The sequence below is a fragment of the Bos taurus genome, chromosome 25 (genome assembly GCF_002263795.3).
Source record: "Bos taurus isolate L1 Dominette 01449 registration number 42190680 breed Hereford chromosome 25, ARS-UCD2.0, whole genome shotgun sequence".
Classification (NCBI taxonomy): domain Eukaryota; kingdom Metazoa; phylum Chordata; class Mammalia; order Artiodactyla; family Bovidae; genus Bos; species Bos taurus.
This window is the reverse complement of record NC_037352.1, coordinates 37939826-37951448: the sequence shown is the minus strand read 5'-3', so window position 1 is coordinate 37951448 and position 11623 is coordinate 37939826. Positions and strand designations below refer to the sequence as shown.

Below are 11623 nucleotides of genomic sequence, written 5' to 3'. Positions count from 1 at the left end.
GGATGTGGAGGAGGAGAGCATGAGGGCACAGCTGTGCAATAGGAGGGGGAACAGGAGAGCTGGCCATGAAGGGACACACTTCCATTCTGTGACCCTCCCCAAAGAGGGCTTCATTTGGGGGCTGGATTTCCCCAGTTTGAGTCTTCTGTAAACGGCCTTTATGGGTTCTGTCCTTTCTACATGACGTGTGTGCGTGTGTGCTCAGTCGCTTCAGTTGTGTCCATCTCTTTGTGACCCCATGGACCATAGCCTGCCAGGCTCCTCTGTCCTTGGGATTTCCACAGCAAGAATACTGGAGTGGGTTGCCGTGCCCTCCTCCAGGGGGATCTTCCCAACCCAAGGATCAAACTCGCGTCTCCTGCACCTTTTGCATTGCAGACAGTTCTTTACCACCAAGCCACCAGGGAAGCCCCTCTGCGTGACTTAATATTCTTCAAATCAGTACACTTTCTCTTTCCCTTTGGGTCGCTCTGTGTGGCATGCAGGATCCTAGTTCCCCGACCAGTGACTGAACCTGTGCCCCATGCATTGGGAGTTCAGAGTCTTAACCACTAGACTGCTAAACCATCAAGGAGGTCCCTCAGTATGCTTCCAAATGTCTAGTAGCCTTATTTTAAAGCAGCGATATTAAAACACAGTTTGTGCCACTTATATGTTTCTGACACCTGTTAAAATAAATACACAGCCATCACATTTAACAGTGCTGGCCCCTGCCCCCATAAAATCACCTTGATAGTACATAGCCCTGGTAGTACATAGCCCGCACTTTGAAAATCTGCTCTGCCACAAACTCCAAAGAACAGGAGTTTGAAGTAGATAAGCCACTCAGCAGGATGGTGGCAAACCCAAGAGGGGCCAGGGCACTGTGAGCTTGGGTATCGGGGTAAGAAGCGTGAGCTTGTAAACTCGCTCTGGGAACGTGCCTCTGTTCCTCCCAGGAGTCCTCACCCGCAGGGTCAGCCCGAGAGAACAGCTCAAACCTGCCACCTGGAAGTCAGCCTAATGAGAATTTCCTGGCTTGAGGTTGCCCCACCCTAGTGAAAGACCTGTAACGGGAACCTGAGTCTCGCCTCAAATGTTCGGGCAATTCTGGGTGTAGTTGGTTCAGGTGGTATCAAATAAGAGCCAGGAAAATGGTGGCTGAGAAAGGAGAGAGGAGAAGGGAGAAGGAGGAAGCAGGTGAGGCGGGAGGGGGAGAAGGGGGTGGCCGGAGATTTGGTCAGAGCCAGCAAGTCTCTGATAGCCTGTTTTCCTAAGGGAAAAAACCAGCTTGAGAATATGTCTGCTTGTCTCAGCCAGCACTGCACGTTTCCTTAGCTTTAGGGCCACTGTAGCCTCGCACTTGCTTCTGTCTTGTATTATTTGCTTTTACTTAAATCTCTCTTACAACAACCTAACACCCAATAGCAGAAAACACATAAGCAAGCATGACTTTCCGCTGGCTAAAATCTCTTCACAGGCGTTTCAGACTCAGATAAATTGCTGAGAAAATCCTAGCCTGATGATGCCATTTATTTGTGACTTTGTTCCCCGAACCTCCTTTCCCTGTGCGCTTGTGCACAACGCAAGTAAGGATGGCTTAGCGCTCGGCTAAGACCAGAAATCTTCCTGAAATTCTTCCCTCGGTCTTCAAATCGCTTTCATCCCTCATGGAGGAAGAAACCACACCCACACATCAGCAGATGATGAGAAAGGTGTCTTTATTGGGTGATTTTTTTAAAAGGCCTTTTTGTCTGGCCTTACAGGAATCATTAGGGCACACCCACCACCAAAAAGTCACGGATGACTGTCTAACACGGATGACCTCACTAACACAACGGACAAACTGTAGAAGCATTTTGGGGGAAATTAATAAATTAGGGGGAGGAGGTGGGTGTCCCAGTTCCTGGGGCTTTGGAGGCCTTCCAGCCGATTCTAGCTCCACAGTCTGGGCCCTTTAAGAATGTACCATTTCCTGGAATTCTAGAACAGAAGAGGTGAGAACAGGGTCAGCGGGGAAGGCTTGGCACCTTACAGACAGGCTACTGCCAGTGAGGGTTCTGAGGAGGAAAGAGAACCAAGCGCATCGTCAGATGATGGCCATGGCCCCCTCCAAGGGCGCAGAAAGAAAAAAAGATGTCACTGACAGCCTGCGTGTTCCATCCTCCCGCCGAATCTAGTGTAACAAACATCTTTAATTTTGCATCAGAGCCCTTTGTGTTAGAACTTGCCAATCCAGTCATTTCGCTTTGACGAAATGTAGCAGCCCATTGTAGCAGCCCATCACAGTACCTGTGCTCACTCAGCCTTTTGTCTGGTCAATTCAGGACAGAAATGGGAGGTCTCCTCCCTCTGTTGGGTAGCTACTTATTGTATATTTAGGAAACATTTAATGGTTTGGGACTTTGCACTAACTTTTCTCCACTGGACCCTAACCTTGCCCCCCAAATTTATATTACTAAGAGATAATAATAAGGTGTGGATGCTACAGAGTGAAGCTGAAAACTAGGATTTGTTTTATATTTATTGGTAAGCTTTGCTTGTTTGAAAAAGCTGTCAGTGACACCTTATGAGTAAGTTTAAATAAATCTACCTTCCCTTACCTAAACTATTTTTCTATCCATACAGGCTACATTAACTCCCTTGTAGTAAGTGATGGTGGTATCATTTTGAGTAGATTTTTTACATTTTAATTAGTACCACCATAAGGAACACACAGAAGTTCTCCTGAGCTGACATGCACGGAGTAGGTAAAACATGTGGTAACATGACAGAGGCAGATGAAGATAATCCTCCAGACATGCAGTTACGATGAAATTTGAATACAGGGCTCTGCACGCAGAAGGCTGCGCAAATGGTGACGGATTTACGTGTTCTCTTAGCATTGCCTCCTTGGTATGCTGATGTCCAGGAAAACATACTTCTTTAAACCCTTGCAAGCTAGGATCCTTTCCTACTCAAAAGAATCAAATAGACACTTCAGTATGAGATGTACTTGAGAATGTCAATTCTTCCCTTATTCAGAGAGACTCAAGTCCCACTGCTGGAGATTCCTAACATTATTTTTCAGGTACATCAGGGTGTCTTGCAAATAATGGGCCAGGCTAGTAGCTAGTACCGTGGTCAGGTGAAGGGTATTTTCTGGTTCATAGACAGTGGTCAGTGGGACTACCTTCTATGGTATATCCCCACGCCAGAGTCTTGACATAGGTCATTTGTATCCTCAATTTACTTTTATGGATGAAAAGACTGAGGCTCAGCAGGCTGAAGGTAGGGGGGTTTTAACCTGTATTTGTCTGACCTCATGGCCTAACCCCCCTGCCCCGGATGCCGCCTGAGCTCAAGTCTCTCCTGCCGTGTACAGGTGTGAACATACCATCAGCCCCGATCTTCCCGTCTCCATCATTGTCTGCAGCTGCCATCAAGGACTTGGTTTCTGACTCGGTCAGTTCTCTAGCACCACTCTCAAACTTCTGGAGGAAAAACCTACAGGATAGTGAAGATTGAGGGGAATGTTTTTAAAAACCACACACATTTCTGTGTTCGCCCCTTTCTCTTCCCCTTGAAGCAAACCATCTGTTCCCAGCAACCACAATAATCAGTCAAGATCTTAGCAAGCAAAAGCTTCTTTCATTGTCGAGACTAGTGGACCTTTTGTTTAAAAAATTCTTTTTTTCAGAAGTTAGCTGTTAAGTCAGTTTGCCAAGGAATACTCCTAAGACTAATGACTTTTTGTCCCCAAGTCTTTGGTGCTCATATTTAGTGTTTTGTGAGTCAGCGTGGCTGACTGCCTCATGCTCTGCTCTTTCATGAGAATCTACTGAGTGACCAGCATCAGAGCTGGTCATTGAAAGATACTGGGGAGACTGGCCTCCACTGCACCCCAGCCCCACCTAACAATGTTGGGGTGCTGGTCGGGCTTAGGACAAAGCTCACTTCAGCTCTTCTTCATCCAGGTACCCACTCTGGTCGTTGTCTATGAAACGAAAAACATCCTTCACCTGACTGGCTGACATCTTAGCAAGGCCCGATGTCTGGAAGAATTTTTGGGGTTCAAAGGTATCTGGATCTGAAAAACAGAGAATAGGTTATTCTGATGCTCGTTGGACTGCATTCTGTCTCTGGACCAAAGTGATGTCAACTTAGGATGTTAAAACTACTTTACATAATATCATTGAGCTACAGGGATGCTCTGTTTAAAAAAACTTTTTTTAAAGGCCAAGTAGGGCTGTGACTGGGTCTGGATTCTGAGGCAGCCAAGACCATATGCCTTCATACTCTCATCTCCTTTCCCCCTCCCCAGATTTCCCTCTCCACTTGACTCTGTCCATCTCCTCTTCTCTGGCCTCCTCTCGTCTGTGCCTCCTGATGCCCTTTATTCAGGCTGGGTATCCAGGATGGCAGCCCCACTGGTCTAACTGATGAGAGAAACACAATCATAGGATTCAAACAGGCTACGGGGATCCACTGATTCCTTTTTTTTTCTTCATGTTTAGTAAGTTTCTTTCACCATACAGAAAGGGATTCTATGCTCAGATCTCCTATTTCTATCATGCAGTTATCTAGTTAATAAGTTCTTCCTCTGATTCCCATGCACTTTCAGCCAGTTTGCATTTTAATTTTTGTAACTTTTCAGGAGCTACCGATTTGTGCGAGAAAGCCGCCGCCGCCTCGCTTCCCATTTACCTTGGCACTCCTGCAGGGCTGCTGCAATGTCGTCAGCACTGAGGACATCTGTGATGCTCATTTTCCACCTGTTCTCACAAAATAATCGAGATGTGGTAAATGCCTAGCAGAAACATGCACATCTCGGGGGAGCACACCCCCCAAGGCCCACAGAAACTGCACATTTGTTGAGCAATTTTAAAGTGTAATAAGCGTATGACCAGCTAAGACATAATATCCAAATAAAAACCAAATACTGAAAAGATTCCAGCCCCCTTCGTCTCAGTGTCCTCTCTTGAATATATGCCAAAGATGAAATTAAAAAATACAAACTGAAGAAAGATTTGATGCTGCTTTCTTGTAAAAAAAAATATATATTCACATCATCAACCACTTATACAGACATCTACAAGCCATTCAGAAGTAGACCATGTTACAAATGCAATGGCATTTTAATACACTAGCCAGAGAAATGCAACATTGCAAGTTTCACTTACAGAAGGACAGAGCTTGGGCTGCTTGCAGACTCTCTATAGAAGGGATGCCCTTCTGTCCCGAAGGATGGGAATCAGAGACATCAAAAACCCATTTACCAGAGATCAAAATCCACCCATGTGTCAACTCCACGGGAAAAGAACCCGAGCACCGCATGCACCAGCCTAAAATCCATGTAGGAAAGAAGAGTCTGGGATCTGGGTGGTCCACCAGCTACTCACCGTTTTAGATTTTCCTCCAAGAAGAATCAGGAAAAAGAACTGAAGGAGCCAATAAACAGATGCGCTTTTGCTACCTCACTGACGTACCTTATATAGGATTGAAAAAGCGATAGGAAGAACCTCTTAGATTTCCTTTTCAAGGATCAGGTGGACATAGCTCAGATGTCTCGCTTTACTAATTAAACCTTTTTTTTTCTATTTATATCTCAAAGGAATGTGGGTAGGAACAGCCAGTTTTCAAAACCAAACCTCAACAAGCCTTAACTAAGGTTTCAATTTTGCAAACCAACCCTGCTGGCCAAGTGTCAAGACACCAGAGGCCTGGTAAAGAGGAAACAGTGGTTGAAGTGAGGTAAACACATCTGAGGGGCCTTTGTCAATTGAAAAGGGCTCCCCTCCTCAGATGTTAGTGGCTGCCATCAGAGGCAGGTCTGTTGTTGGCCTCTGAAACTTTAGATGTGTGAGGCCAACCTCAGGCCAGGGCTGACAGACTCAGGGTCAGTGTCAGATGGGTACAAAGCTTTGTCCCACCAAGGGGATAGATGGGTTAGATGGCTTTCTAAAAAAGCCTTGACTTTGCTGTTGCTCAGCTGTACTTTTTTTTGGTTGACATATAGTTGATTTACAATGTTGTGTTAATTTCTGCCGTGCAGCAAAGTGATTCAGTTATACCTATATGTACATTCTTTTCTGATATCCTTTTCCATTGTGGTTTATCATAGGATATTAAATACGTGCTATGCAGTCAGACCTTGTTTTTATCTATTCTGTATATAAAAGCTTACGTCTCCTAACCCCAACCTCCGCTCCATCCTTCCTCCAGCTCCTTCGTCTTCGGCAACCATCCGTGTGTTCTCTATGAGTGTGGTTCTGTTCCTGTTTCACAGATAGGCTCATTTGTGTCATATTTTATTAAAGATATTAATTAATCTTTTAGGCTGTGCCGTGTCTTCCTTGCTGCGAGCGGTTTTTCTCTGGTCGCAGTGATGAGCAGGGTCTGCTCTTGGTCGCGGTGTGTGGGCTTCTCATCCCGGCGGCTTCTCTTGCTGCAGAGCACAGGTCTAGTGTGTGGGCTTCAGTAGCTGCGGCACACGGGCTTAGCTGCCCCACAGCATGTGGGATCTTCCTTGACCAGGGATTGAACCCACGTCCCCTGCACTGGCAGGTGGAGTCTTAACCACCGGAACACCCAGGAAGTCTTCATTTGTCTCATATTTTGGAGTCCACATATAAGCAAAATCATATGGGATTTGTCTTTCTCTTTCTGACTCCACTTAGTATGATAATGTCTAGTTGCATCTGTGTTGCTCTCAGCTGTATTTTAAATTGCACCTACTAAAAAGGCAAAAAAGGGGAAAATAACTACCCATTCCCAACCCCATAGCTAAAATTTGCAGAAAATATATGAGGCCAGGACTTGGGACCTCATAATTTGTTTTTGTTTTGTTTTTTGGGTTTTTTGGCTTTCCGCAAACCTTTTATTGAGTCCTTATGTGGCCATCACTGTGCTACTTTCTAAAAAAAAATTATGGCAGAAAACATAGAACATAAAATTTGCCATCTTAACCATTTTTAAGTGTACATATAGTAGCGTTAACTACATGTGCGTGGTTGGACAACAGACCTCTGGAACTTTTTTCCTTTTTCTTCTTTTTTTTTTTTGCTGGGCCGCAGCACTTGGGATCTTACTTCCCAGACCAGGGATTGAACCTGAGCCCCCTGCAGTGGAAGTGAGGAGTCTTAGCCACTGGACTGCCAGGGATATCTCTCTAGAACTTTTCCTTCCGACAAAACTGAACTCCATACCCAGTGATTAAGAACTCCCTATGCTCCTTCCCTCAACCCCTGGCGACCACTATGCTACTTTCTGTCTCTAAGGGTTAGACCGCTTTAGATGCTCCTTAAAAGTGGAATTGTCCAGTATTTGTCTTTCTGTGACTAGTCTCTTTCACCTAGGAAAATGCCCTTAAGTTTCATCCATGTGGTAGCATATGACATTTCCTTCTTTTCGAAGGCTGAATTCACGTGTTTTAAAAGTCAAAACTGATTCCATGTTGCAATCATAATTATTCAGTGTTTTTTTAGAGAAGGATCTCAGGACTCTTACCTGGGGGTACATAAATCTGGACAACCATCTTCAATTTCCTCCCAGATATATTCCCCTGCTTCTATGCCTCTACTTTTGCTAGTGTTATCAATGAAAAGTTTCTCTCAGGATCTCCTACAGCATTTTTTTTTTTGCATTGTATAAGATTTTTATTTTTATTGAAATATAGTTGGTTTACAATGCTGTGTCAGTTTCAGGTGTACAGCAAAGCGATTCATATTTGTGCGTGCATACATGTATTGTTTTTCATGTTCTTTTTCCTCATAGGTTATTACAAAGTATTGAGTAGGGTTCCCTGTGCTACAATAGGTCCTTATTGTTTGCCTGTTTTATGTATAGTAATGTATATGAGTTAATCCCAAACTCCTAATTCATCCCTCCCTGCTTTTCTCCTCTGGCAACCACAACTGTGTTTTTTACGTCCCTACAGCATCTCTTAAATTACCAAACCTCAGGTCAGCGCCGTTTCTGTCTTGCCCACATGATGTTGCCTCAAATGCCTAGCACAGTGCCTGACCTAGTTAGGTGCTTGGAAAGTATATGATGAATAGATATATAAAAACAGCAAAAAGAACCTGAAAACAAGATTTCCAGACAGCATCCACTTGGCCCAGTCTTAAAAAAAAAACAACACAGTTTCTGAAAATAGGTCTTAAGAAATTAGGTTGCTGACATTAAGTTGCCATAGAAACTGGCTGAGTTCTTTCTTTCTGTGGCAGGGTTTACAACTGTCCATAGAAAGACATTTTAAAAAATCTGCTCATTTAAATGAAAACAGCATATGGGTTAAACCGAGACGCTTTAGATATTCATGCTGTTTTTCTGATAGAACCTAAAGATAAACAGAGACCCAGTAAATGATGTCTGAATCAGGAATGTAACCAGGATTCTGACGTGAATCCCACTACGTGCAATCTGGGGATCAAAATGTTGATTCACACAGAAGGACAAAGACTGTGATTTCACTACTCTGAGGCGCCTCAATCAGTGCTCAGTTGTGTCCGACTCTTTGCGACTCTAAACTGCCAGGCTCCTCTGTCCATGGGGTTTTACAGGCAAGAGTACTGGAGTGGTTTACCTTTCCCTTCTACAGGGAATCTTCCTGACCCAGCAGTTGAATCTATTGCATTGGCAGGTAGATTCTTTACCACTGGTGCCACTTGGAAGTAGTCAGAATCGTGGAGGCAGAGACAGAAGGGTAATCACCAGGAGAGGGGAAAGGGGGAGTCGTGTTTAATGGTAGTCAGAATCGTGGAGGCAGAAACAGAAGGGTAACCACCAGGAGAGGGGAAAGGGGGAGTCGTGTTTAATGGTAGTCAGAATCGTGGAGGCAGAAAATAGAAGGGTAACCACCAGGAGAGGGGGAAAGGGGGAGTCGTGTTTAATGGTAGTCAGAATCGTGGAGGCAGAGACAGAAGGGTAACCACCAGGAGAGGGGGAAAGGGGGAGTCGTGTTTAAGGGGGACAGAGATTCAGTTTGGGAAGATGAAAACATTCTGGAGATGGATGGTGGTTGATGGTTGTAAAACAGCGTGGATGCACTTAAAACCATAGAACTGTACACTTAAAATAGTTAAAATGGTAAAGTTTATGTTATGTATATTTCACCACAATAAAAATTGTTGATTGAGTAGTCTTCCTTATTTTGGTCACCAATTCCCATGAAAGAAAAGAAAGAAGCATTGGAAATAGACCTTAATTTGAGCCCAGATCTGTCCTTTATTAGCCATGTGACTCTGGACCCCAGTTTCCCCTGTTGGGAAGTAGGAGCAATGCAAATACCTGCTCCATCAACTTCTCAGAGTTCTTCTGAGGATCATGGAGCCAAGAGCAGGTCTGCAAATGTCCAGAGGGGTCTCAGTGTCCCCTGGTGAATCCCACCCCGTCCTGCAATTGCTAGAGTATTTCATTTGTGTATCTGTTCCACTCGATTGGTAGGGACTTCCCAGAATGGAGGGAATGGATACTGGGATCGACTAGCACTGTCTGCAGTGGGAAGATGGCAGCAGGGAGAAGAGTAATTCGTGACTCCGTCAAGCTGTGTGCTTGGGCTTTGCTTCTGCCACAGGCCCTGGACTGTCAGATCATACTTGTCTCTCAGATATCTGATGCTGTCCCCAGTCACCGGTTTCTATCCAAATCCCTGCTGCTGCTAAGTCGCTTCAGTCTGTGCGACCCCATAGACGGCAGCCCCCCAGGCTCCCCCGTCCCTGGGATTCTCCAGGCAAGAACACTGGAGTGGGTTGCTATTTCCTTCTCCAATGCATGAAAGTGAAAAGTGAAAGTGAAGTCGCTTAGTCGTGCCTGACTCTTAGCGACCCCATGGACTGCAGCCCACCAGGCTCCTCTGTCCATGGGATTTTCCAGGCAAGTGTACTGGAGTGGGGTGCCATTGCCTTCTCCCTCCAAATCCCTAGTGGGGCTCTTAATCCCACAGACTTCCCCTACTCTGAGCCCACACACCTGCTGATTTTGTGGCTCTGTAATGTAGTCTTTCCAGCCACACCGGCCTGACCCAGGTCTCATCACCGCCTACGCGCAACCCCAGCTGTCTCGCTGGTGACTAACTTCTTGGAAGTGTCTGAGGCCCTCTGTTCAGTGTGTGTGTTGCTGTAGACAAAAGCACAATTGACTTCCGTCCTCTCTCCGTGGATGTCTCCTCCTTCCATTTCTCAGCCTCATCTTCTCTGCATGCCCCACTGTCACCACCCTCCCCTTAGCTGCCATCATTTCTTTGGGGAACAGCCGCGGAGGACTCCTAACAGGCCAGCCCTCATCCGCTTGGGCTCCCCTTCCAGCCTCACTCGGTGGATCTTTCCAAAACCCTAGCAGTGTCAGTTCCCTAGAGCTGTCCTAACGGACTGCGTGGCTTTAAAATCTGTTGTCTCAAGTTCTGGAGGCCAGAAGCCCAAACCACAGTGGCAGCAGAGCCCTGCTTCCCTTGAAGGCTCTGACAGAGGACCCTTGCCTGCCTCTCCCAGCCTCTGGCATTTGCGGGCAGTCGTCCACACCCCTTGGCTTGCAGCTGCGTCACTCTGCGGTCTGCATTTGCGGACAGTCGTCCACACCCCTTGGCTTGCAGCTGCATCACTCTGCGGTCTGCATTTGCGGGCAGTCCTCCACACCCCTTGGCTTGCAGCTGCGTCACTCTGCGGTCTGCCTCCGTCATCCCCTGGCCATCTTCCCCCTTTGTGTCCTCTTCTTACAAGGACACCAGTCGTAATGGATCAAATACCCACCCGACTGTAGTATGACCGCATCTTAACTAATTACACACCTGCAGTGACCTTTTTTCTAAATAAGTCACTGTATGAGGTATGCGGGTTAGGACTTCAGCCTATCTTTTAGGGGACACGATTCAACCTAAAACCCAAAGCATATGGCTCCCCTCTGCCCCTCCCCCCTGACCTCTTCTGCGAGACCACAAGCCCTTCTCTGGGTTCCACTTGCCCTTGGAATAAAGACAGAAGTCCTTCCCACGGCCTTGAAGACCCTTCCTGATGCGTCCCCTGCAGACTTGTCCAGCCTCATCTCACTATCTCCCACATCAGACCCTCAAGTTACCCACCCTTCCACCAGCCATGGCCTTGTTTTACTGTTGTCTTTGCCTGGAACAGTCTTCTCCTTCCTCTCGCTTTTTAGGTGTCTCACACACACAGCCTCTATAGCTCTGCTCAAATGTTACTTCTTCCAGGAAGCCCAGACTTGAAGAGTAGGTCAGACCCAACTTCACAGGCGGTTGAACCACCGTGCTTCTCTCTCACCATGCTTCTCTCAGCAGCAAAATCACAGCTGCTGGCCCTACTTGCTGTGGTCGCTTGAATCGTGTCTCTTGCCCTCAGGGAAGTAAGATGCACGCCAGGAGGGTCAGAGTCTGTTTGCTCAAGTCTGTTTCCTCATGTGGATATAAACAAAATGAGCACAGGCAAGGGCTATTTGTTCAGAGCATCCTGCAGCAAGAGAGGCACCATCTCTTGTGTTTGGCAGGGCTGTAAAGGCAGGCAGAGGAAGGTTTGACAGTGGAAAAAGAGGAAGACTCAGGTATGCTCTGATAGGAGGCTGTCACCCTGGAGCAGCCGGAGCCCGGCTGATAGAAGCTGGACATACTATGTGAGCATGTTGGGAGCATGTTTGGCTTTCTCTGATTGGTCCTAAC

At 46.3% G+C, this 11623-nt stretch overlaps 1 protein-coding gene across 2 annotated transcripts; it reads right to left on the bottom strand.

Annotated features, from left to right (window-relative positions):
* Positions 1-968: 968 nt before the first annotated feature.
* OCM (oncomodulin) lies at positions 969-6192 on the bottom strand. 2 transcript variants are annotated; one of them, XM_024985243.2, is made up of 5 exons: positions 5361-6192; positions 4666-4733; positions 3916-4048; positions 3356-3465; positions 969-1962 (listed from the first exon to the last, which is right to left on the bottom strand). In XM_024985243.2, exons 2-5 carry the CDS (start codon positions 4724-4726, stop codon positions 1937-1939), a joined length of 330 nt encoding a protein of 109 aa, XP_024841011.1. In that variant the 5' UTR covers positions 4727-4733; positions 5361-6192; the 3' UTR covers positions 969-1936. The 2 variants fall into 2 exon arrangements, with proteins under 2 accessions (XP_024841011.1, XP_059737607.1); XM_059881624.1 differs by lacking the exon at positions 969-1962 and having other exon boundaries at positions 2984-3465.
* Between the last annotated feature and the right edge of the window lie 5431 nt (positions 6193-11623).

Excerpts from the sequence above, each read along its gene's own strand:
- OCM (XM_059881624.1), bottom strand. The coding sequence starts at position 4,726 with ATGAGCATCACAGATGTCCTCAGTGCTGACGACATTGCAGCAGCCCTG. Across the intron at positions 4,049-4,665 it reads AGCCCTGCAGGAGTGCCAAG|ATCCAGATACCTTTGAACCC; the intron begins GTAAATGGGAAG and ends TCTGTTTTTCAG. Across the intron at positions 3,466-3,915 it reads CTGGATGAAGAAGAGCTGAA|GTTTTTCCTCCAGAAGTTTG; the intron begins GTGAGCTTTGTC and ends ACTATCCTGTAG.